This window comes from Ranitomeya variabilis, chromosome 7 (genome assembly GCF_051348905.1).
Source record: "Ranitomeya variabilis isolate aRanVar5 chromosome 7, aRanVar5.hap1, whole genome shotgun sequence".
Taxonomy (NCBI): domain Eukaryota; kingdom Metazoa; phylum Chordata; class Amphibia; order Anura; family Dendrobatidae; genus Ranitomeya; species Ranitomeya variabilis.
The window spans coordinates 180088659-180114437 of record NC_135238.1 but is presented as its reverse complement, the minus strand read 5'-3'; the positions used below and the strand labels follow the sequence as shown (position 1 = coordinate 180114437).

General features: G+C 44.3%; 1 protein-coding gene across 4 annotated transcripts in view; it reads right to left on the bottom strand.

Annotated features, from left to right (window-relative positions):
- The window catches only part of C7H21orf58 (chromosome 7 C21orf58 homolog), a 54584-nt gene that overhangs the window by 18944 nt on the left and 9861 nt on the right, over positions 1-25779 (bottom strand). The window contains exons 1-3 of one of the 4 annotated variants that reach the window (XM_077272410.1): positions 23862-23966; positions 6408-6477; positions 536-596 (exon numbers count right to left, since the gene is read on the bottom strand). In XM_077272410.1, coding sequence (XP_077128525.1) covers positions 536-596; positions 6408-6467 — 121 coding nt within the window. In that variant the 5' untranslated portion in view covers positions 6468-6477; positions 23862-23966. Of the gene's footprint in view, positions 1-535; positions 597-6407; positions 6478-23511; positions 23593-23861; positions 23967-25779 lie in introns of those variants that run through there. The other 3 variants (XM_077272413.1, XM_077272412.1, XM_077272411.1) reach the window with 3 other exon arrangements.

Genomic DNA, 25779 nt, shown 5'->3' with positions numbered 1-25779 from the left:
CCACAGAAAAATTGGAGGTATGTACAATTTTGATGCGAGTGTCGAATCAAAATCGGCTATGTGAGCCTATGGGTCAATGAAAAAAAATCGGACAGCACTTTTTTTTTCCTTTTCACGTACGAGAAAAACTGATGTCCCTTTGATCAGAATTATAGGACTATTTTTCTCAGATTTTGATAAACTGGTTGTGTGACCCTCCCCTGGCATAAATGTGGCCATAGCATAGATGCTTTACTCTAGTTATTGACCATTATTGGGCCTCTTTTTTGCAGATGGCCTATTTATGAAACAGAAATCTTTGATTACGGTAGTTGTTTTAGATGTTCTCTAGTGCTGCATTTCTACACTCTGCACCACGGGCGATCTACATGGCGGCCTTCCAATAGACTCCAACAATTCTCATTATCAGGTAAATAGAGTTCTCTACTTTTGGCTCCTAATCAGGCTGTCACCGGTGGCCCAAGTTCACATCATGTAACCATCAAACCTATGCTCTGCAAAAAGAAGCGAAGTAAATTTTGCACTGAATTCTTACTTGCTGTCACTGGGTCCATATCAGATGAATCATCCGCAATATCACGCTCATTTTCTAATCTCTATAATGACAAGATAAAAGTTTGTTTTTTTTGTTTGTTTTTTTAATTCAGAAACAACAATACAGCTCTAAAATGTGTTTTTACTGTTTTCTTACATTTATACCATTCCTTCTCTCATTACATTGTGTCCCAGGAAAGTCTGACACTGACAACACTTAGTAGGGCTCGTTCAGACGAGCATATTATACGTATGTAGACTGTCCATGTTGGAATCGGATATCACCCATTGAGTACACTGACCAATATAATTGAATAGAGCTGTTTGATACGTTTTTTTATCACAAGGACCGAGTGTATAAAAGATGGATTATTTTTGATAGATTCGTCTGAATGTGACCTAAGACAGTATTAGATTGTTTAGGGACTTAACTCTTCGCCTAAGGTTATGGTAACAGAGTTTATTTTTTTTTTTTCTTACATTTTCACCTACATTTTTAGTAGGAATAATATAGCGTTATATCAAAAGTTGCTCCAGTTGTGAAATTTCATGAGAAATGCAAATAGTTACCAACGCAGACATGTCAGAAAAGACAAGTGCTCTTTCAGGAGCTGCATCATTAAAGAGCAATGGGATCTCACACAATATATAGTCAACTATTTGCTATACATTATTTAAAAGCATGTCAGACAAGCAGAAGAAATGAGAGTGCAGCAGTGCAATAGTGACCACGTGGAACGGAGCCAGTGCCGGAGGTGAATTTGTGAGGGTTTTTTTATTTTAAAAAGGGGACTCCTTAAATTTAAAAGGGGATTGTCCAGGAAGCGGATAATACCCTTTATATAACAAACAGAAGTTTAGTGTATGAAGAGTCGTTATAAAATCTAGATTTAATTTTATTTTCAGTCATATATTCTATATATAAAAATAAATTATTATTTTTTTATTATTTTCACACACAGTGGTAGATATAGGCAAGTGCTCATCAATCTGACCATGTGTACATCTTGATTGTTTTGTGAGTTTTTTACCTCGGTATTTGTAAGACAAAACCAGAAGGCGGTGAAAAATGTGGTGATTAGTGATGAGCGAGTATACTCATTGCTCGGGCTTTCCCGAGCTTGCTCGGGTGGTCTCCGAGCATTTATGACTGCTTGGAGATTTAGTTTTCATCTCAGCAGCTGAATGATTTACAGCTGTTAGCCAGCTTGAATTAATGTGGGGATTCCCTAGCAACCAGGCAGCCCCCACATGTCCTCAGTCTGGCTAGTAGCTGTAAATCATTCAGCTGCCACGATTAAAACTTAATTTCCGAACACTAACAAATACTCGGAGACCACCCGAGCGTGCTTGGGAAAACCCGACCAAGAGTACACTCGCTCATCACTAGTGGTGATGTGTTTCCATTAAACTTTCCCTCTGATTCTTCCACTCCTGGTTTTGTCTTACAAATACTGAGGGGAAAAACTCACCAAATACTGAAAGTGTGAACGTGGCCTAGGCATCCCCTTATTTGTTGATGAGACCCTGATGAGGAGGCAGTTTTTACAGAAGTGAATCTTGCAGAGTCATTTATATGGCTGCAATAATTTCTGGTTTAGAAACATAGATTGGGCAGGCACCATCCAACTCAAATATAGGGACAAACTTACAACAGGGAACAGAGGACATGACTCATTCATCTTAGATTTACTGAGAATGATATTGGAGAGAAATTATTTTGTCTTTGACAGAGTTTTTTATAAACAGGTATCAGGTACCGCTATGGGGGCCAGGTGTGCGCCCTCATATGTGAACCTGTTTATGTGATGGTGGGAGGAGACACAGGTCAAGAATAATCTACTATTTTCTAACAATGTGCTGAAATGGTACCGATTTATTGATGACATTGTTGTCTTGTGGACAGGTTCAGCTGATGACTTGGAGAGTTTTGTGAGAGAACTCAACAGTAATTGCTGGAATATTCGATTGACCTCATATTTCTCCACCAGCTCTGTCGACTTCCTTGATTTGAAGATTATGATCCAGGACAATCGGCTTTGTACTACCCTCTTTCGGAAAAGCACAGCTACAAATAATCTATTACACTACTCGAGTTTCCATCCAAGTCACTTGCGGAACAGTATCCCGAAGAGTCAATTCCTACGCCTTAGAAGGAATTGTAGCCAGCTGTCAGATTTCCAAGACCAGTCAAGATTACTTACAGGCCGTTTCCATGAACGGGGCTACCCAGGGAGGATTATTGCTAAGGCCTTTGAACATTCCCATCAGAGCTCAAGGGAGGAAGCCCTAAGGCCACGGGTGAGATCGAGTACTAACACACCCAATTTGATAACACAATTTAATAACCAATGGGGGGGATGTTGGAAAGATAATGGAAGACAATTGGGGAATTCTGCTGAGTGACGTGAGGCTTAATTCAATCATTCCAAGTAGACCAACGATGGTGGCTAAGCGAGCAAGAAATCTTAAGGAGTGCCTCTCTAGAAGTCACTTTAGACGACCCATGCAGAATTCGTGTGGATCACCCAACCATTGGATCTTATCCATGTGGTGGATGTTCTGTATGTACATTCATGATAGCTGATACTGGAATCTCATTACCATCTTTACCCTTTCGGGTGTCTCCGAGATTTTTCTTTAATTGTCGGACACAAAATCTAGTCTATGCCCTGATCTGTGGTTGCAATAAGGTTTATGTCGGACAGACTACCCAAGAATTGCACCACAGGATTCAACAGCACGTTTCTAATATCTCCACGGCTAAGACTGACAGAGAAAAGGGTAAGCAGATCACTTCGGTGGCGGCTCATTTTTTTGACCACCATAATGGTACCTCCAGAACCCTTAAAGGGAACCTGTCACCTGAATTTGGCGGGACCAGTTTTGGGTCATATGGGCGGGGTTTTCGGGTGTTTGATTCAGCCTTTCCTTACCCGCTGGCTGCATGCTGACCGCAATATTGGACTGAAGTTCATTCTCTGTCCTCCGGAGTACACGCCTGCGCAAGGTAATATTGCCTTGTGCAGGCATGTACTCCGGAGGACAGAGAATGAACTTCAATCCAATATTGCGGTCAGCATGCAGCCAGCAGGTAAGGAAAGGGTGAATCAAACACCCGAAAACCCCACCCATATGACCCAAAACTGGTCCTGCCAAATTCAGGTGACAGGTTCCCTTTAAGGTTATGGGACTGGAGGGGGTTACATTAAATATTAGGGGTGGTAGAATAACGGATGAACTTCTGAAAAGGGAATCTCGTTGGATTTACAAACTTAATAGTTTATCACCTGGTGGTCTGAATGAGGAACTACTGTACACGGGTTTCTACAAAAAACTTAAGTGACCTTGGTGTCACTTATATATTGTGGATTACCATTGGTACAGTCCTTTGGGTTCGGGCAGTGGTAAATTGAATACTTCTTTATTCCATTTCTTTTTTACTGTTTTTTCTCCTTCTTTCTCCTCTTTTAGATCTTGCACTAGCTTGGACTGCTTTGAGTTTGGCGTAGATTTAGCATCATGCCTTGGCTTTCTGAAGAAGAATTGGCTCAAGCCCAAAAAGTGCTTCAACCTGTTTTGGACACCTGCCCCATTATCTGGACAATATTGCCTAAGGTATTTGAATATAGTGTTGTGTGGGTTTAACCCACAAGACATTTATATATATATATATATATATTGTACCTTTTTTTTTTTTTCCAGGTTTATATATCCAGGTAACCTTCTCTATATATTAGCATGTTGGGTCTCTCTTCATAGTCATTGATCTGTTTTCAAGAACCTGTAGGCTTACCCTTGGTTATCCCTATTACCGTATTTTCCGGCGTATAAGACGACTGGGCGTATAAGACGACCCCCCAACTTTACCAGTTAAAATATAAAATCTTCTTAAAAGTCGGGGGTCTTCTTATACACCCTATGTCGTCTTATAGGGCCGGTGAATATGTGCCTTTTTTTTGGGGGGAGTGGTCCTGATGACGACGAGGGGGCGTCTCACAGGAAAGTGAGTATCCCCCATTACCTCATCGTAGCGCTGCAGCGTGGGGTCTCTGTGCTGGGAGCGGCGGCTGCTGTGCTGTGGGGCGGCGGCTCCTCTTCTGCAGTGTGGGGCCTCTGGTGCTGTGGGGCGGCGGCGGCGGCATATCTTCATGCAGTCGGGGCTCCTCCGGCATCTCCTTAAAGCCCGGAAGCCCCGCTGGCAGCTCCATCGGTACAATGCGGTGGCCTCCGGGAAAATGGCCGCTGCTCAGATTCAGATCTCGTCCCGAGATCTCGGGAGACGAGATCTGAATCTGAGCAGCGGCCATTTTCCTGGAGGCAGCTCAATAGGTGCGATGCGGTGGCCTCCGGGAAAATGGCCGCTGGGGGCGGCGCATGATCAGATTCAGATCTCGTCCCGAGATCTCGGGACACGAGATCTGAATCTGAGCAGCGGCCATTTTCCCGGAGGCCACCGCATTGTACCGATGGAGCTGCCAGCGGGGCCTCCGAGCTTTAAGGAGATGCCGGAGGAGCCCCGACTGCATGAAGATACGCCGCCGGCCCACAGCACCAGAGGCCCCACACTGCAGAAGAGGAGCCGCCGCCCCACAGCACAGCAGCCGCCGCTCCCAGCACAGAGACCCCACGCTGCAGCGCTATGATGAGGTAATGGGGGATACTCACTTTCCTGTGAGACGCCCCCTCGTCGTCATCAGGACCACTCCCCCCCCCCCACCCACCATATACACCCGGCGTACAAGGCGATACCCGGCGTATAAGACGACCCCCGACTTTTAAGAAGATTTTCAGGGGTTAAAAAGTCGTCTTATACGCCGGAAAATACGGGTAAGTCCCCTTGGGTGTTGTGCATTTTCTGTGTCCAAGTGAATTGGGGTTTCTATTGCATTTTTGGCTAGATTAGGTACCCATTTCTGTATCACAGAGGATGGGAAAGGCCGTAGTTTAGGTATGAGGATCAGCGAATATTTGCTATTGGTCACTTTTATTCTAATTGACCTATTTGATAGACCTAGCATTATATTGAGGTTAAACTCCTCCCTCATGCTTGGACTGCCATAATTGTATCCTTTTACATCACTTTTTCGCCTTTCATGACTGCGTATGTACATTATTTGATCCCCTGCCATCATTTTGGTAGGGGATGGTTCGACTACGATTTTTTGCACAGATCCACTAGGTGGATTGGTGCACACATTAAGCCTATATATCTCTGAGAGAGATGTGGGGTTTATGGCAGAAACTTATCACCCTGTGCAGTGTGCAATACTTTGTCCTCTTCTTATTCATTTGTATATGCGTCTTGATTGCCATAGCGACTGGTCCGCCTAATCACGCATGCGCAGTGCATGGTAGTCAGGTTCATGGGTAGGCAGGGAATCTGGCACCTGCGCATTAGCTAATACAATATGCCGTTCTGGAATATATCCTGCTGGGGTTGCCGCCGAACATATATGAAATCTGGCTAGGTATTCTGTTCTTTATTGCGGAGACTTACCGCACTGCACGGAGTTATATATAATTTCATGAAACCCGACTTTGCTGAAAGTCGGCAACTTTTGAAAATGTCCGATCCGTTTCGCTCAACCCTAGTCACCACTTCTGCATTTATCACCCAACCCTGGTTTTGGCTTCAAAATTCTGAGGTAAAAAAGTCACCAAATACTCAAGATGTGCACGTGGCCTTTGAGTCTAGAATCTAGGAGACATGCTAAAAGGTTATTTGAGCAATAGTTTCAATCTTGACACAACCTTTGACCACAGATGGTAAGGCCTATTCATCACCTTGGTCTGTCCTGTGAGGCACCAGTCGGGATTTTTTTTTAAGTTTTGGATATAGATAGTAAGACAAATTCAATGTGTTAACTTACCTTTTCCAAAAGTTTTAGTTTTAGTCTAGTCATATGATCCACCAAGGAGGGGTCTGTCATGTTTGGGTGTCTATGAAAAATATGTTACAGAATTTCTTTTAAAGTGATATGAGATATGTCCACTGAGATAATATGCAGTTTGCAGTAATTATATCAATGAGAATAAAATGACATTGATAACTAAATTACGCACTAAATGATGCACTTACCCACTGCACCCCCACTCACCCAAAATTAGAGCTCTAATCTGTGAACTGAATTGTCGTAGAACAACAATTGCTCTATTTGAGGCAGAAAAGAAAGAAATTGGGCTCCTTTGAAGGACAATGTACTATTTCACTGGCGGACACAGACAAAAAAGGACCCCTGTGCAAGAGCAACATATGGGCCCTTTGCAGCCCAATAGCTCCTAAAAATGCAAAACTGCATCTGCTTGGGAGGTAGAAATGGGCCCTCTTACCTCCTGGGCCCCTGTGCGGCCGTATGATATGTCCGCGCCTGTACCATTTTACATCTAAGTGCTCATACTCACTTGCACGAGATTCGGATGAGTCTCGCAAGGCAATACCCGGCACTGCACCCGGCACAGAGGAGCGGAGCGTGCGGCTGCATGTATTCCTATGCCGCCGCACGCTCCGATCTGAGTGCCGGCAGCAGCGCCAGGTATTGCCGTGCAAGACTCATCCGAGTCTCGCGCAAGTGAGTATGAGCCCTAAAACTATTTTCTTTGGAGTCCAATGAATCGATGACTAATTTGAATCCCTTTTTCGCACTGAGAACCACTTCCTCTACCCTATTCAATCTTGAGCGCCTATTCTAGATTATTTTCAGGAAGCTATAAAGGAGGAATTATGTTATGCATGTGGTTGTGGAACCACTGTGCCATGGTCTGGGGAGAGCCTGAAGGGGCATAGCTGGTTCTTCACCCTGATGGTGTGGTTAGATTTGAACCCAGGTGGACCCCAAAGCTGTGGCAGCTGACCCCCAATGGAACAGTGCAGCAAGACCAGCCAAGAACTGGTTAGTAGGAGGTGTGCGGCTGGTGGACTGATGTGGAATCAGACACAATCAGGATAGGTACAGATGCATGGGATGACTACAGGTACGGGATCATAGGAGCAGATTCACAGGTGCTGGTTCAGAGTGGTCAGGATCAAGACTAAGCACAAGCAGGGTGGGTTGGGGTATTGCAAGACAGACTAGCTCAGGTGCAGACTGGGCGGACAAGGTCAGGTAAATTGGATGGACAGGAGGAGATTCAGAGAGTACAGGTACAGTGACCTTTCAACTAGGTAGCAGAAAACTCACTGGTACTAACATTGCTAAGGCACCTTCCATTTGGGGAAGGTGCCTTAAATACTTAAATATCGCCTAGCCACTGGCTGGGGACATTTTCATAAGCTCACGCAGCCCCTTTAAGAAGCACGGAGCACGCGCGCCCTAAGCATTCTCTGTTATGGTTCTCAATGGCAAGAGAACATAGCCCCAGCAAACATAAGAACTAGCTCTTGGAAGGATGGAAACTAAACTGACCATGAACTAAACCTGCCGCACAACTAACAGTAGCCGGGTAGCGTAGCCTGCGTTTTATCCCTAGACGCCCAGCGCCGGCCGGAGGACTAACTAATCCTGGCAGAGGAAAATATAGTCCTGGCTCACCTCTAGAGAAATTTCCCCGAAAGGCAGACAGAGGCCCCCACAAATATTGGCGGTGATTTTAGATGAAATGACAAACGTAGTATGAAAATAGGTTTAGCAAAATTGAGGTCCGCTTACTAGATAGCAGGAAGACAGAAAGGGCACTTTCATGGTCAGCTGAAAACCCTATCAATACACCATCCTGAAATTACTTTAAGACTCTAGTATTAACTCATAACATCAGAGTGGCAATTTCAGATCACAAGAGCTTTCCAGACACAGAAACGAAACTACAGCTGTGAACTGGAACAAAATGCAAAAACAAACAAGGACTAAAGTCCAACTTAGCTGGGAGTTGTCTAGCAGCAGGAACATGCACAGAAAGGCTTCTGATTACAATGTTGACCGGCATGGAAGTGACAGAGGAGCAAGGCTAAATAGCGACTCCCACATCCTGATGGAAACAGGTGAACAGAGAGGATGATGCACACCAGTTCAATTCCACCAGTGGCCACAGGGGGAGCCCAAAATCCAATTTCACAACAATTCTCCCAGGAGACTTGCGACGCCATTCGGTGGTTCTTTGGAGGGACAGAGATGGTGGGGACTGAAGCAGTGTGGCAAGGTGAGTGAATTGGCCGTCATCCCTTTTGAGAGGGGGAAGGGGACACATGCAGGGGCGCTGGCGCTGTTCTAACAAAGTAAACCTATTAAAGGACAAAATATGTTAATCTCCAATGTCTCATAATTAGTGAGGAGTGAACGTGCTCGGAAGAGGTGTTATAGGAGCATGCCTGTGTGGTAACCAAGTGTCTTTGGCGTGCTCGAATAATATGTTCTAGTCCCTGCAGCTGCATGTCTCGCTGCTGTTAGACAGCCACAACCGATGCAGAGATTGCCTGTTTGTTTGGCAATCCCTGCATGTGTTGACACTGTCTGACAGCAGTGAGACATGCAGCTGCAGGGACTAGAACATATTATTCGAGCACTCTGAAGACACTCGTTTAACACCTGAGCATAAGACCTTATAACTACTCATAATATCTCTAAAGAAGAAAGAATAATCATAAAAGAGCTCAAGAATAACTTGGACCTTATTATTAGAACTGTGTACAAATGGGGGGGCAGTTGTCCTACTAAATGCATGCTATGTGAAAGCTGAAATTTGACCAAGCTACAGGATAAGGATGTCTACCAGGAACTGAGATTTTACCCCACTGCTAAATTCCAAGTCAAACTTAAAGCATTATGAAAAGTCAGGTTCAGTATGGGTGTCCTGACTAAGGAACTGATGGAGAACCTTTTTTGTAAAATTATCTATCATTCCCATTTATTATTCCCTTCCAAAAAATAAAAAAAAACTGCTTTCCCCTTTCCCTTAGGTCCATTGTAGCTGCTATTAACAATCTTAATGAAAAGCTCATCTCCTGGGTCAATTTATACTCATAAACCCTTGTTATGGAATTTCCCAGATTAATCAAGAACACCAAACATGTAGTTGCTTTTCTGGATAACTCCTCTTGGGCTAAAGATTTCCCTTTGGTATCATATGACATTGTTGCAGTTTACCCTTTATTCCATATAGGACGGCCTTACAGGTTCTATCTTTCCATTTGGGTAAATATAGTTCTCATCCATCACAGATCAAACAGTTTATCTGGATGTCAGTAGAATTTCTTCTTGGTCACAATTACGGTACTTCTTTTGAAATGGTAATTTCTTTTCGCAGAGTAGAGGTGCTTGTATGGGGGCGGGTGTTTCCCCTTCTATCGCAAATGTATTAATGTCACAATGGGAAAAAATGTACATATTGTCCAACTTTAATCCCTTTGCCTGAGACATCAGGTGCAATGGTTGCTTTATAGATGACCGACTCCAAATATGGGAGGATACTGTACCATAGGCTCTGAATTTTGTCACATACATGAATGATAATGAGATGAATCTAAAATGTACACAATAATGCAGATACTACCATTAACTTTTTGGACTTTAATTTATCTAATAATTCAGATACTCTAATCATTACATCATTCGGGAAACCGATTGCTACAATCTCAACTCTCCTGTCTACATCATGCCATCCAAAACATGTTATCAAAAATATTCCTGTAGGGGAATTTTTTAAAACTAAACGTAACACTACTTTCCTTTCTTACTTTGTGGCGGAATCTAAATGTATGACTGATAGACTAATAGCACGTAAATATTCTGTCACAAATCCTCCGCTCAGTGTGTCTTTGACACAGTAAGTGACAGCTCAGTCAGCCAATCTACTGCAAGGACATGCTTAGTGGTTGGTATTTTGATAGACAGCTCAACCGTTCAATCTTAGTCTGAGAGGTGCTGAGCTTCCTTTTGATGTTCCCTGTTCTAAATTATTAACCAGCTACTTAGATGTCAGCCCCAGATTTTTGCCAAGTGTAGCCTTTGCTTGGTGATGCTTTGCCTTGTATTCCTGTAGTCTGTTGATCTATTACTGCCCGACCTTGGACCTTGTTCCGACCATTTGCCTAGCCCTTTTGCTCTGATCCGCTATCTTCCTGGTATTCTCAACTCGGACCTTTACCTTACTAAACCTTTGTCTTTCCCCTTTAGTTTACATTTGACTACCCTGCCTCACATCTTGTCTGTGACTAGCATCACATATCTCCACTGAATCCTAGATAGAACTAGACATATCATACAGAGTATTGATAGAAATTTCATGTTAAAGGGAACTAGTCAGCATGATTGAGCTCAGTAACCTACAGGCAGTGTCACGTTGGCGCTGTTACACTGATTAAAATGATACCTTGGTTGATGAAATCCATCTTGTGTGGTTGTTGTTTAACCCCATTACCCCCAAGGGTGGTTTGCACGTTAATGACCGGGCCAATTTTTACAATTCTGACCACTGTCCCTTTATGAAGTTATAACTCTGGAACACTTCAACGGATCCTGGTGATTCTGACATTGTTTTCTTGTGACATATTGTACTTCATGATAGTGGTAAAATTTCTTTGATATTACCTGCGTTTATTTGTGAAAAAAAAAAACGGAAATTTGGCGAAAATTTTGAAAATTTCGCAATTTTCCAACTTTTAATTTTTATGCAATTAAATCACAGAGATATGTCACAAAAAATACTTAATATGTAACATTTCCCACATGTCTACTTTACATCAGCACAATTTTGGAACCCAAATTTTTTTTTTAGGGAGTTATAAGGGTTAAAAGTTGACCAGCAATTTCTCATTTTTACAACACCATTTTTTTTAGGGACCACGTCTCATTTGAAGTCATTTTGAGATGTCTATATGATAGAAAATAGCCAAGTGTGACACCATTCTAAAAACTGCACCCCTCAAGGTGCTCAAAACCACATTCAAGAAGTTTATTAACCCTTCAGGTGTTTCACAGTAATTTTTGGAATGTTTAAATAAAAATGAACATTTAACTTTTTTTCACAAAAAATTTAATTCAGCTCCAATTTGTTTTATTTTACCAAGGGTAACAGGAGAAAAAGGACCCCAAAGGTTGTTGTGCAATTTGTCCTGAGTACACCGATACCCCATATGTGGGGGTAAACCACTGTTTGGGCGCATGCCAGAGTTCGGAAGGGAAGGAGCACCATTTGACTTTTCAATGCAAAATTGACTGGAATTGAGATGGGACGCCATGTTGCGTTTGGAGAGCCCCTGATGTGCATAAACATTGAAATCCCCCACAAGTGACACCATTTTGGAAAGTAGACCCCCTAAGGAACTTATATAGATGTGTGGTGAGCACTTTGACCCATTAAGAGATTCACAGAAGTTTATAATGCAGAGCCGTAAAAATAAAAAATCATATTTTTTCACAAAAATGATCTTTTCGCCCTCAATTTTTTATTTTCCCAAGAGTAAGAGAAGAAATTGGACCCCAAAAGTTGTTGTACAATTTGTTCTGAGTACGCAGATACCCCATATGTGGGGGTAAACCACTGTTTGGGCGCATGGGAGAGCTCGGAAGGGAAGGAGTGCCGTTTGACTTTTCAATGCAAAATTGACAGGAATTGATATGGGACGCCATGTTGCGTTTGGAGAGCCACTGATGTGCCTAAACATTGAAACCCCCCACAAGTGACACCATTTTGGAAAGTAGACCCCCTAAGGAACTCATCTAGATGTGTTGTGAGAACTTTGAAGCCCCAAGTGTTTCACTACAGTTCATAACACAGAGCCGTGAAAATAAAAAATATTTTTTTTTCCACAAAAATTATTTTTTAGCCCCCATATTTGTATTTTTCCAAGGGTAACAGTTGAACTAACTTGGACCCGAAAAGTTGTTGTCCAATTTGTCCTGAGTACGCTGATACCCCATATGTGGGGGGAACCACCGTTTGAGCGCATGGCAGAGCTCAGAAGGGAAGGAGCACCATTTGGAATGCAGACTTAGATGGATTGGTTTGCAGGCGTCACATTGCGTTTGCAGAGCCCCTAATGTACCTAAACAGTAGAAACCCCCCACAAGTGACCCCATATTGGAAACTAGACCCCCCTAGGAACTTATCTAGATGTGTTGTGAGAACTTTGAACCCCCAAGTGTTTCACTACAGCTTATAATGCAGAGCCGTGAAAATAAAACAAATCCTTTTTTTTCCACAAACATTATTTTTTAGCCCCCAGTTTTGTATTTTCCCAAGGGTAACAGGAGAAATTGGATGACAAAAGTTGTTGTCCAATGCGTCCTGAGTACGCTGATACCCCATATGTTGGCGTAAACCCCTGTTTGGGCGCACGGGAGAGCTCGGAGGGGAAGGAGCACTGTTTTACTTTTTCAACGCAGAATTGGCTGGAATTGAGATTGGACGTCATGTCGCGTTTGGAGAGCCCCTGATGTGCTTAAACAGTGGAAACCCCCCAATTATAACTGAAACCCTAATCCAAACACATCCCTAACCCTAATCCCAACGGTAACCCTAACCACACCCCTAACCCTGACACACCCCTAACCCTAATCCCAACCCTATTCCCAACCGTAAATGTAATCCAAACCCTAACCCTAACTTTAGCCCCAACCCTAACACTAACTTTAGCCCCAACCCTAACTGTAGCCTTAACCCTAGCCCCAACCCTAACCCTAGCCCTTGCCCTAACCCTAGCCCTAACCCTAGCCCTAACACTAACCCTAATCCTAGCCCTAACCCTAGCCCTAACCCTCATGGGAAAATGTAAATAAATACATTTTTTTAATTTTTTAATTTTTCACTAACTAAGGGGGTGATGAAGGGGGGTTTGATTTACTTTTATAGCGGGTTTTTTAGCGGATTTTTATGATTGGCAGCCGTCACACACTGAAAGACGCTTTTTATTGCAAAAAATATTTTTTGCGTTACCACATTTTGAGAGCTATAATTTCTCCATATTTTGGTCCACAGAGTCATTTGAGGTCTTGTTTTTTGCAGGACGAGTTGACGTTTTTATTGGTAAAATTTTCGGGCACTTGACATTTTTTGATCGTTTTATTCCAATTTTTGTGAGGCAGAATGGCCAAAAACCAGCTATTCATGAATTTCTTTTGGGGGAGGCATTTATACCGTTCCGCATTTGGTTAAATGGATAAAGCAGTTTTATTCTCCTGGTCAGTACGATTACAGCGATACCTCATTTATATCATTTTTTATGTTTTGGCGCTTTTATACGATAAAAACTATGTTATAGAAAAAATAATTATTTTTGCATCGCTTTATTCTGAGGAATATAACTTTTTTCTTTTTTCTTTGATGAAGCTGTATGGCTGCTTGTTTTTTGCGGGACAAGATGACGTTTTCAGCGGTACCATGGTTATTTATATCCGTCTTTTTGATCGCGTGTTATTCCACTTTTTGTTTGGCGGTATGATAATAAAGCGTTGTTTTTTGCCTGGTTTTTTTTTTTTTTTTTTTTACGGTGTTCACTGAAGGGGTTAACTGGTGGGACAGTTTTATAGGTCGGGTCGCTACGGACGTGGCGATACTAAATATGTGTACTTTTATTGTTTTTTTATTTTATTTAGATAAAGAAATGTATTTATAGAAACAATATATTTTGGGGGGGGGAATTTTTTTTATATTTTTTCTACACATCTGAATATTTTTTTTTTTACACTATAACATTGCCCCAGGGGAGTGCATCATGTTATAGTGTAAGATCGCTGATCTGACACTTTGCTGTGCACTGTGTCAGATCGGCGATCTGACGTGCACAGATCCAGGCTTCCCGACGCTTGCTCCGAGCAGGCGCCGTGAAGCCACCTCCCTGCAGGACCCGGATGCCGCAGCCATTTTGGATCCGGGCCTGCTGCAGGGAGCAGGAGGTAAGAGACCCTCGGAGCAACGCGATCACATCGCGTTGCTCCGGGGGTCTCAGGGAAGCCCGCAGGGAGCCCCCTCCCTGCGCGATGCTTCCCTATACCGCCGGAACACTGTGATATTGTTTGATCGCAGTTTGCCGGGGGTTAATGTGCCGGGGGCGGTCCGTGACCGCTCCTGGCACATAGTGCCGGATGTCAGCTGCGATAGTCAGCTGACACCCAGCCGCAATCGGCCGCGCTCCCCCCCCCCGATCGCTATGACGTACTATTCCGTCGAGGGTCAGATAGGCCCAGGCCACCTCGACGGGATAGTACGTCTAAGGTCAGAGAGGGGTCAATCTTTATTTTCAGTTTTGAGTTAATGATATGCTCGTGCTGCGCGGCGTTCCTGGAGAGGGTCTTCATGTGGTGCTCTGATTAGCTATCCATAACGAAGACTGCTGACAGGTCACTAACCCCTCACTGACCTGCCCCCTGGTTTAAATAATGAATATCTGTACAGTACATACCGTACTTCGAAAAAAAAAAAAACCTTCTACAGGCAGGTGCCAGCCGTGGCATAATAGTGTTTAATGTTATGATCTGGTGGCCTAGGAGCAGCATAAGACATACTCTGGAGAAGGTGGTACCTGTACTGACCGCGTACCCTGAACTCAACACCGCAACTAGAAGTAGCCGTGGGATGTTCCTGACACTCCCTAGACACCTCGTCACAGCCGGAGGACTAAATACCCCTAAAGATAGAAACGGAAAACTATCTTGCCTCAGAGAAAATCCCAAAAGGATAGACAGCCCCCCACAAATATTGACGGTGAGAGGAGAGGGAATAAACATACACAGACTGAAATCAGGACTTAGCAAAGGAGGCCATTCTAGCTAGATAGAAAGGATAGGACAGAGTACTATGCGGTCAGTATTAAAATACTAGCAAAATATCCACCACAGAGAATACAAAAACTCCACATCTAACTAAAGGTATGGAGGGTATATCTGCATCTCCAGAGATTCCAGCTTGGATGAGAAAGTCCTTATACAGACCAAGCTGGACAAGACAAAACATATAAATGCACAGAACTATAAGGCCCACTAAATGTGGACTGCAAAAACAAGTCAGGACTTATCTTTGTAGCAATGAACAGCAAGCAGGAGAGACCAGACTGAGATGTGGATCCTCTAGGAACCATGGACGACTGGCACTAACTAAAGGATCTAGCCAGATTAAATAGCCCAGTCAGAATTGTTAATAAGTGGCAGCACCTGATAACTGCTGAAATCCAAAGGAGCAGCAGTACCACTTATAACCACCGGAGGGGGCCCAAGAGCAGAACTCACAGCAGTATCACTTATAACCACCGGAGGGAGCCCAAGAGCAGAATTCACAACAGTACCCCCCCCCCCCTTGAGGAGGGGTCACCGAACCCTCACCAGAGCCCCCAGGCCGATCAGGACGAGCCAAATGAAAAGCACGAACCAAATCGGCAGCATGAACATCGGAGGCAACAACCCAAGAATTATCCTCCTGGCCATAACCCTTCCATTTGACAAGATACTGAAGCCTCCGCCTCGAAAAACGAGAATCCAAAGTTTTCTCAACCACATACTCCAGCTCCCCATCAACCAACACCGGGGCAGGAGGATCAACTGAGGGAACAACGGGCACCACATATCTCCGCAGTAAAGATCTATGGAAAACATTATGGATGGCAAAAGAGGCTGGAAGGGCCAAACGAAAAGACACAGGATTGATAATCTCAGAAATCTTATAAGGACCAATAAACCGAGGCTTGAACTTAGGGGAAGAAACCTTCATAGGAACATGACGGGAAGACAACCAGACTAAATCCCCAACCCGAAGCCGGGGACCAACACACCGACGACGGTTAGCAAAACGCTGAGCCTTCTCCTGAGACAACGTCAAATTGTCTACCACATGAGTCCAAATCTGCTGTAACCTGTCCACCACAGAATCCACACCAGGACAATCAGAAGGCTCAACCTGCCCCGAAGAAAAACGGGGATGAAAACCAAAATTACAAAAGAAGGGCGAAACCAAAGTAGCCGAACTAGCCCGATTATTAAGGGCAAACTCGGCCAATGGCAAGAAAGCTACCCAATCATCCTGATCAGCAGACACAAAGCATCTCAAATAAGTTTCCAAGGTCTGATTAGTTCGCTCGGTTTGGCCATTTGTCTGAGGGTGAAATGCTGAAGAAAAAGACAAATCAATGCCCATCCTAGCACAAAAAGCCCGCCAAAACCTAGAAACAAACTGGGAACCTCTGTCAGACACAATATTCTCAGGAATGCCATGTAAACGAACCACATGCTGAAAAAACAACGGAACCAAATCAGAAGAGGAAGGCAACTTAGGCAAGGGCACCAAATTAACCATCTTAGAAAACCGATCACAAACCACCCAGATGACAGACATCTTCTGGGAAACAGGAAGATCAGAAATAAAATCCATAGAAATATGCGTCCAAGGCCTCTCAGGGACCGGCAAAGGCAAAAACAACCTACTAGCACGGGAACAGCAAGGCTTGGCCCGTGCACAAGTCCCACAGGACTGCACAAAAGAACGCACATCCCGTGACAAAGAAGGCCACCAAAAGGACCTACCAACCAAATCTCTGGTACCAAAAATCCCAGGATGGCCAGCCAACACAGAACAATGAACCTCAGAAATCACCTTACTAGTCCATCTATCAGGAACAAACAGTTTCCCCGCTGGACAGCGATCAGGTTTATCAGCCTGAAATTCCTGAAGCACCCGTCGCAAATCAGGGGAGATGGCAGAAAGAATCACCCCTTCCTTGAGAATACCAACCGGCTCAAGGACTCCAGGAGAATCAGGCAAAAAGCTCCTAGAGAGGGCATCGGCCTTAACATTCTTAGAACCCGGAAGGTATGAGACCACAAAATCAAAACGGGAGAAAAACAGGGACCATCGAGCCTGTCTAGGATTCAACTGCTTGGCAGACTCGAGGTAAATCAGATTCTTATGATCGGTAAAGACCACAATACGGTGCTTAGCTCCTTCAAGCCAATGTCGCCACTCCTCAAATGCCCACTTCATAGCCAACAATTCCCGATTGCCGACATCATAATTGCGTTCCGCAGGCGAAAACTTTCGGGAAAAGAAGGCACACGGTTTCATCAAGGAACCATCAGAATTCCTCTGTGACAAAACGGCCCCTGCCCCAATCTCAGAAGTGTCAACCTCAACCTGAAACGGAAGAGAAACATCCGGCTGATGCAACACAGGGGCAGAAGTAAATCGGCGTTTAAGTTCCTGAAAGGCAGAAACAGCCGCAGAGGACCAATTCGTCACATCAGCGCCTTTCTTCGTCAAATCGGTCAGGGGTTTAACCACACTGGAGAAGTTGGCAATGAAACGGCGATAAAAATTAGCAAAGCCCAAAAATTTCTGAAGGCTCTTCACAGATGTGGGTTGAATCCAATCATGAATGGCCTGAACCTTAACAGGATCCATTTCTATAGACGAGGGAGAAAAAATGAAACCCAAAAAAGACACCTTCTGAACTCCAAAGAGGCACTTAGACCCCTTCACAAATAAAGCATTATCACGAAGGATCTGAAATACCATCCTGACCTGTTTCACATGAGACTCCCAATCATCGGAAAAAATAAAAATATCATCCAAATATACAATCATGAATTTATCGAGATAATTGCGTAAAAAATATCATGCATGAAGGACTGAAACACAGATGGAGCATTAGAGAGCCCAAATGGCATCACAAGGTATTCAAAATGGCCTTCGGGCGTATTAAACGCAGTTTTCCATTCGTCACCCTGTTTAATACGAACAAGATTATACGCCCCTCGAAGGTCAATCTTAGTAAATCAACTAGCCCCCTTAATCCTAGCAAACAAATCAGAAAGCAAAGGCAAAGAGTATTGAAATTTGACCGTGATCTTATTCAAGAGGCGATAATCAATACAGGGTCTCAATGAGCCATCCTTCTTGGCAACAAAAAAAAAACCCGCTCCCAATGGTGACGAAGATGGCCAAATATGCCCTTTCTCCAAGGACTCCTTAACATAACTCCGCATGGCGGTATGCTCTGGCACAGACAGGTTGAAAAGTCGGCCCTTAGGGAACTTACAGCCTGGAATCAAGTCAATAGCACAATCACAGTCCCTATGCGGAGGAAGGGAACTGGACTTGGGCTCATCAAATACATCCTGGAAATCTGACAAAAACTCAGGAATTTCAGAAGAGGGGGAAGAGGAAATTGACATAAAAGGAATGTCATTATGAACCCCCTTACAACCCCAACTAGTCACAGACATAGATTTCCAATTCAGCACCGGATTATGTACCTGTAACCATGGAAACCCCAGCACAATAACATCATGCAAATTATGCAACACCAGAAAACGACAATCTTCCTGATGGGCTGGCGCCATGCACATGGTCACCTGTGTCCAAAACTGAGGTTTATTTTTAGCCAACGGTGTAGCATCAATACCCCTCAAAGGAATAGGGTTCTGCAAAGGCTGTAAGGGGAAACCACAACGTTTGGCAAATTCTAAGTCCATTAAGTTCAAAGCGGCGCCTGAATCCACAAATGCCATGACAGAAAATGATGATAATGAGCAGATCAGGGTCACAGATAACAGAATTTTAGGTTGTACAGTACTGATGGTAACGGAACCAGCGATTCTCTTTGTACGCTTAGGGCAATCCGAAATAACGTGAGCAGAATCGCCGCAGTAAAAACACAACCTATTCTGACGTCTGAATCCTTGTCGTTCAGCTCTAGACAAAATCCTATCACACTGCATAGGCTCAGTACTCCGCTCGGAAGACAACGCCATATTGTGCACAACTCTGCGCTCACGCAAGCGCCGATCAATCTGAATGGCCAGAGACATAGAATCACTCAGACCAGCAGGCGTGGGGAACCCCACCATAACATCTTTTACGGATTCAGAAAGACCCTTTCTGAAAATTGCCGCCAAGGCATCCTCATTCCATTTAGTCAGCACAGACCATTTTCGAAATTTCTGGCAATACGATTCTGCCGCTTCTTGACCCTGACACAGGGCCAACAAGGTCTTCTCAGCATGATCCACTGAATTAGGTTCATCATACAATAACCCTAGCGCCTGAAAGAAGGTGTCTACATTAAGCAAAGCCGGATTCTCCAATTCCAGGGAAAAGGCCCAGTCCTGAGGATCACCGCGTAGCAGAGAGATGACAATTTTAAACTGCTGTATGGGATCACCAGAGGAACGGGGTTTCAGAGCAAAAAACAGTTTACAATTATTTTTAAAGCTCAAAAATTTGGACCTGTCCCCAAAAAACAAATCAGGAGTTGGAATTCTAAGTTCTAAAACCGGAGTCTGAACGATATAATCGGAAATACCCTGTACTCTAGCAGCAAGCTGATCCACACGAGAAGCCAATCCCTGAACATCCATGTCAGCGCCAAACTCCTGAGCCACCCAGAGGTAAAGAGGGAAGAAAAAAAAAACCACAACAGACTAGAGAAAAAAAAATGGCTCAGCACTTTCTTTCCCTTCTTTTGAGATGCAATTAACTCATTGTTGGCCAGTCGTACTGTTATGATCTGGTGGCCTAGGAGCAGCATAAGACGTACTCTGGAGAAGGTGGTACCTGTACTGACCGCGGACCCTGAACTCAACACCGCAACTAGAAGTAGCCGTGGGATGTTCCTGACACTCCCTAGACACCTCGTCACAGCCGGAGGACTAAATACCCCTAAAGATAGAAACGGAAAACTATCTTGCCTCAGAGAAAATCCCAAAAGGATAGACAGCCCCCCAAAAAAAACACCATTGGAGGAAACCCTCCACTAAACTAAACAAAAAAACACCAGAACACAGGCAGGGATGCTTACCTGTTCAAGGCCTCCAACAATTGCACTACCCAGGGTGCACCAGGCCCAAATGAAGATAGCGAAAACACAGGTGCAAATAATACCGATGCAGCCAACCTACAATCAGGAATTGGCTGCTTGGAGCACCCGTGCAAAAAAAGTGTCTGTATGTGGCATGTTCACACAGGAATGCAAAGTATATGGTGAAAAGCCTATTAATGACGCCATATATATAGCGGGCTAACCATGATGCATCCTGTGTGAACAGAGGCCAATGGTGTTTTTTTAGATTAGGACTGCCAAGATACAAGGACCCTTGACGTGGGTTGGCAGCTTCAATATTGTGGCCATAATATCAACCAATACCTTGCATACATTGTTATGTTTTTGGTGCACTGTACATTTTTCCAGGGTGCGCCTGGGCCCTAGATGGCTCTGTACACTGTGGCCTCTGTTCACACAGGATGCATCATGGTTAGCCCGCTATATATATGGCGTCATTAATAGGCTTTTCACCATATACTTTGCATTCCTGTGTGAACATGCCACATACAGACTATTTTTTTGCACGGGTGCTCCAAGCAGCCTATTCCTGATTGTAGGTTGGCTGCATCGGTATTATTTGCAGCTGTGTTTTCGCTATCTTCATTTGGGCCTGGTGCACCCTGGGTAGTGCAATTGTTGGAGGCCTTGAACAGGTAAGCATCCCTGCCTGTGTTCTGGTGTTTTTTTAGACAGCCCCCCACAAATATTGACGGTGAGAGGAGAGGGAATAAACATACACAGACTGAAATCAGGACTTAGCAAAGGAGGCCATTCTAGCTAGATAGAAAGGATAGGACAGGGTACTATGCGGTCAGTATTAAAATACTAGCAAAATATCCACCACAGAGAATACAAAAACTCCACATCTAACTAAAGGTATGGAGGGTATATCTGCATCTCCAGAGATTCCAGCTTGGATGAGAAAGTCCTTATACAGACCAAGCTGGACAAGACAAAACATAGAAATGCACAGAACTATAAGGCCCACTAAATGTGGACTGCAAAAACAAGCCAGGACTTATCTTTGTAGCAATGAACAGCAAGCAGGAGAGACCAGACTGAGTTGTGGATCCTCCAGGAACCATGGATGCCTGGCACTAACTAAAGGATCTAGCCAGATTAAATAGCCCAGTCAGAATTGTTAATAAGTGTCAGCACCTGATAACTGCTGAAATCCAAAGGAGCAGCAGTACCACTTATAACCACCGGAGGGAGCCCAAGAGCAGAACTCACAGCAGTATCACTTATAACCACCGGAGGGAGGCCAAGAGCAGAATTCACAACAGTTTAATGTGCAGTTAATAACTGTGCTTGATGTTTTCCTGAGGAGTATAAAAAAATCCCATTTTAAAATGGCTCCCACCGCATCTGCGCAGTAGCAGCTATCGGTGTATATAGAGGTGATCTGATAGCTGCTACTGCGCATGCGCCGACGGCGCCATTGCTAGAGAGGGAAAAAAAATGTCCTCCTCCAAGATGGCGCCACCCGCACCTGTACAGTAGCAGCTATCGGGTCACCTCTATATACACCGATACTGTTACTTTGCGGGCGTGGCAGGCCCCATTTTAAAATGGATTTTCTTTTTTTACTGCTCAGTAACACATCAAACACAATTATTAACTGCACGTTAAACATGCGATTATGCTGCAGCGCAGGTACCACGACTGGCACCTGCCTACAGATGTTTTTTTTTTTAAAGTATGTACATATATTCATTATATAAACTAGGGGGCAGGTCAGTGAGGGATCAGTGACCAGTCAGAAGCCATACAGATGAATACCTAATCAGAGCACCACATGAAGACCCCCCACAGGCCGCCCAGGAGCACGAGCATATCATTAACTCAAAACTGAAAATAAAGATTAAACAACCACAAGACGGAATTTATCAACCAATGTATCATTATAATCAGTATAATGGCATCAACCTGACACTGTGTGTAGGTTACTGAGCACAATCCTGCTGACAGATTCCCTTTAAGGGAGAAAACATTGAGAAACGAATTGAGTTGCTAATCAAATTACTTTTAGGTCCACATTCAGCCCCCAATTTGTTGATGTTTACACACATCGTTAAAAAACATCTAGCAATGTCAAATGTCAAGACCAAAAATTGAGACATCTAAAATTGAGACATTTAAACCAGCACCAACGTTGGGCAATTTTCCTTCCCCTAGTCAATATCTATATGATACCCATAAAATGAACTACACATGGTCAAACACTAAAGAATTTTTTCCTTGCGGTCATGTTTGCAAGTGTTGCAAACGTGGACTGAACCAGGTACGGACTGGGGCTGAAATTCAGCCCTGGCATTTGAAATCGCACAGGCCCATGTTGTCCCCATCCCCAAGCACCAGATGGGATATATTACCAATATTACCCTGCATGGAAGAAAGCAAGATTTACTACAAGACCAATATTTCTAATGATACCTCCGTCACAACTCTTCATAGTATGGGTGTCTTGAGAGCACTGATTCTATAAAGAAAGTAGCAGACAAGGCGGCCCACGACCAGACAGGCCCTTCTGGCATTTGCCAGAATTGCCAGATGGCCAGTCCGGCCCTGGACTGAACTAAAACCTTTACATCATTAGACAAAAGTCCTTTTAATTCCTACATTAATTGCATGACTAACATAACATGACTTTTGTATTCTATTTCATCACATGTGCTACATGCTGCCTACAATATCTGAGCTACACAACAGGACCATTGAAAGTATGATTTCGGCGACATTTATTTGATGACGTTAAAAAAACTCTCATTCAAATGCTCTGCTGTTTCCAAATATTTTGCTGAGCAACACGAATGAGATGTCTCCTCATGCTGTATCTTTGGGATTGAATGAGTTAAAAAGCCCATCGGGGTTCTGACCGTAGGAGGGAGTTACTGAACCGTTAATCATAGTGGATCTGCTCACTACAAATGAGAATATCGGAAGGCTTTCATCTCAGGCAGGACTTGATTTATCATTATGTTTGAATATCATTAATATAATTACTAAATTAATTTCTTCTTATGTATATTTATTACTCGCCTGTGTTGAGACTTTCATACCAGCGGTCATAGCGTCTTCATTGCCATGTGATTAAACTGACCTATTCACTAACCTTCATGCAATGGCTAAGGACGTTAGCGTCTGAAACGCGTTTGCTTTTACAATGACGGTACGTAGCTACGATTGTTTTTAACATTTCTCAGTAAGACTGAGACTGAGCTGGTTTTACCTACCTTGTTCCTCAGTCAGCACCTGTTATAGCATCAATTATTCCGTGCCTTTGGACTCTCCAGGGGTGAGCTGACTCTCTTGTCCTGTTTATATTATACATTATAATAGTTACGAGTGGTCTCCGTGAAAAAAAATGGGAAGGAGGCCTTAGTCATTAGGATCTGCCTGTCTATTAAAGTAAGCCAGTATGAACAGGTCCCTTCATCCCATGTCTGACCCAAAGTAAAGGTCCATGAAAGGTCCACTTTCTACTGCTTAACCCATAAATCAGCTTTTGACAACTAGAAGCCCCAATAGATCTGATCCATGCCTCTCCCATGCCTTGTCCCTGTATAGAAGAGCGTGCATTTACCTGGATCCTTTCGTCTTTTTTCCCAGCACTGGATTTTCTGGATGTTGCCCTGGTCACTCAGCTGGAGAACTTGTTGCTTGTCTCTACCTAAACAATCTTGTATCCAAGGCATGTGACCGGTGGCAATCCCTCTCCACGCCCGGGATCCGGCTCTAATCACTGAGCTATGTGTACCGTTTCATAGTGACAATGATCTTATGTCATCTGTTCTTCCTCACCTATTATCAGTGTATTGTTCTGCTAATTCATACACCTGCTGCAGAAAGTAGGAAGCTTACTGATAAATGCAGGGTTCGGCTTCTTCCACAAATGTTCAGCAAGATTTAGATCTGGGCTCCACTTCAGTAGAGTCTGATGCTTAGTTCTTAGCCATTCTTGGATATTTTGGGTCATTATCCTGTAGGGGAACCAGTGACTTGCTGCTCAGACCAAGCTTTCTAGCACATTTCGACTCTTGATAGTCTTGAGATTTCATTGTACCCTTCACATTTTCAAGACACCCTGTGAAAAAGGCACCCAATGCAAAAAAACTGACATGTCTCTGTGACTTGGCCTTGACCACAGACATGTGAACAGCCACTAGATGCGAGTTATTTCCTTGAAAACCACTGATCGCACCCATACGAAAAAAAGTGAGGCCTGAATTAGCCCTGCATGCTGGCCAAATGTATGGGCCCGTGTATCATTCTAGATCCTATATAAAGACATATGCATTTGCCCCCCATGTAGTGATGTCCCCATCATGGCCATTTCCTGCAATAATGTCCCCAATCCTGGGCCCTTTTCAGTAAGGCCCCTTTCACACATCAGTTTTTTGCCGTCAGGCACAATCCGGCGAATTTTGAAAAAACGGATCTGTTGCAAATTGTGAAAGACTGATGCGACGGATCAGGTTTTTTTTTTGCTGATCCGACTTTTTTTTTTAACCCCTTTCTGACATTAGACGTACTATCCCGTCGAGGTGGGGTGGGCCCGTATGACCACCAACGGGATAGTACATCATATGCGATCGGCCGCGCTCACGGGGGAAGCGCGGCCGATAGAGGCCGGGTGTCAGCTGACTATCGCAGCTGACATCCGGCACTATGTGCCAGGAGCGGTCACGGACCGCCCCCGGCACATTAACCCCAAGCACACTGCGATCAAACATGATCGCAGTGTTCTGGCGGTATAGGAAAGCATCGCGCAGGGAGGGGGCTCCCTGCGGGCTTCCCTGAGACCCCCGGAGCAACGCGATGTGATCGCGTTGCTCCGAGGGTCTCATACCTCCTTCTCCCTGCAGCAGGCCTGGATCCAAAATGGCCACGGCATCCGGGTCCTGCAGGGAGGTGGCTTTACAGCGCCTGCTCGGAGCAGGCGCCGGGAAGCCTGGATCTGTGCACGTCAGATCGCCGATCTGACACAGTGCACAGCAAAGTGTCAGATCAGCGATCTTACACTATAACATGATGCACTTGCAGTGCCCCAGAGTCCTGGTCGTTGCAGTACTGTGGCTCCGCTGCTAAGGGGGGCTATGGTACGTCTGATGGCACTGAAGGAGTTCATCTGACCAGGTATCACATACACCAATACATTTCACAGTCGGGCCTCCAGGGGGAGCTAAGGGTGCTATTTATTAGGCCACTCCTCACCGTGTGGGTAAACTGGGGGTCAGGCAGGAAGTTAGTCAGAAAGCTGACTGGGTTGGAACCAGGCAACACCTTGTGTCAGGGGGTGTTGTGGGGGAAGATTCGGTAGGGTCCCTGTCAGGTTTGGGACCCTGACAGAGGCCTGGCAACAAGGAAGAACGTCACGGGACCGTGCCTGCTCAGCATAGCGGCGGTGCCCTAAGAAAGGATCAGAAGCGAGATATATTGTGCTGAGTGAGAAACGAGATCAAAGCAAGAAGGAGAATACCAGTAGGAGTCGTGCTGTAAGA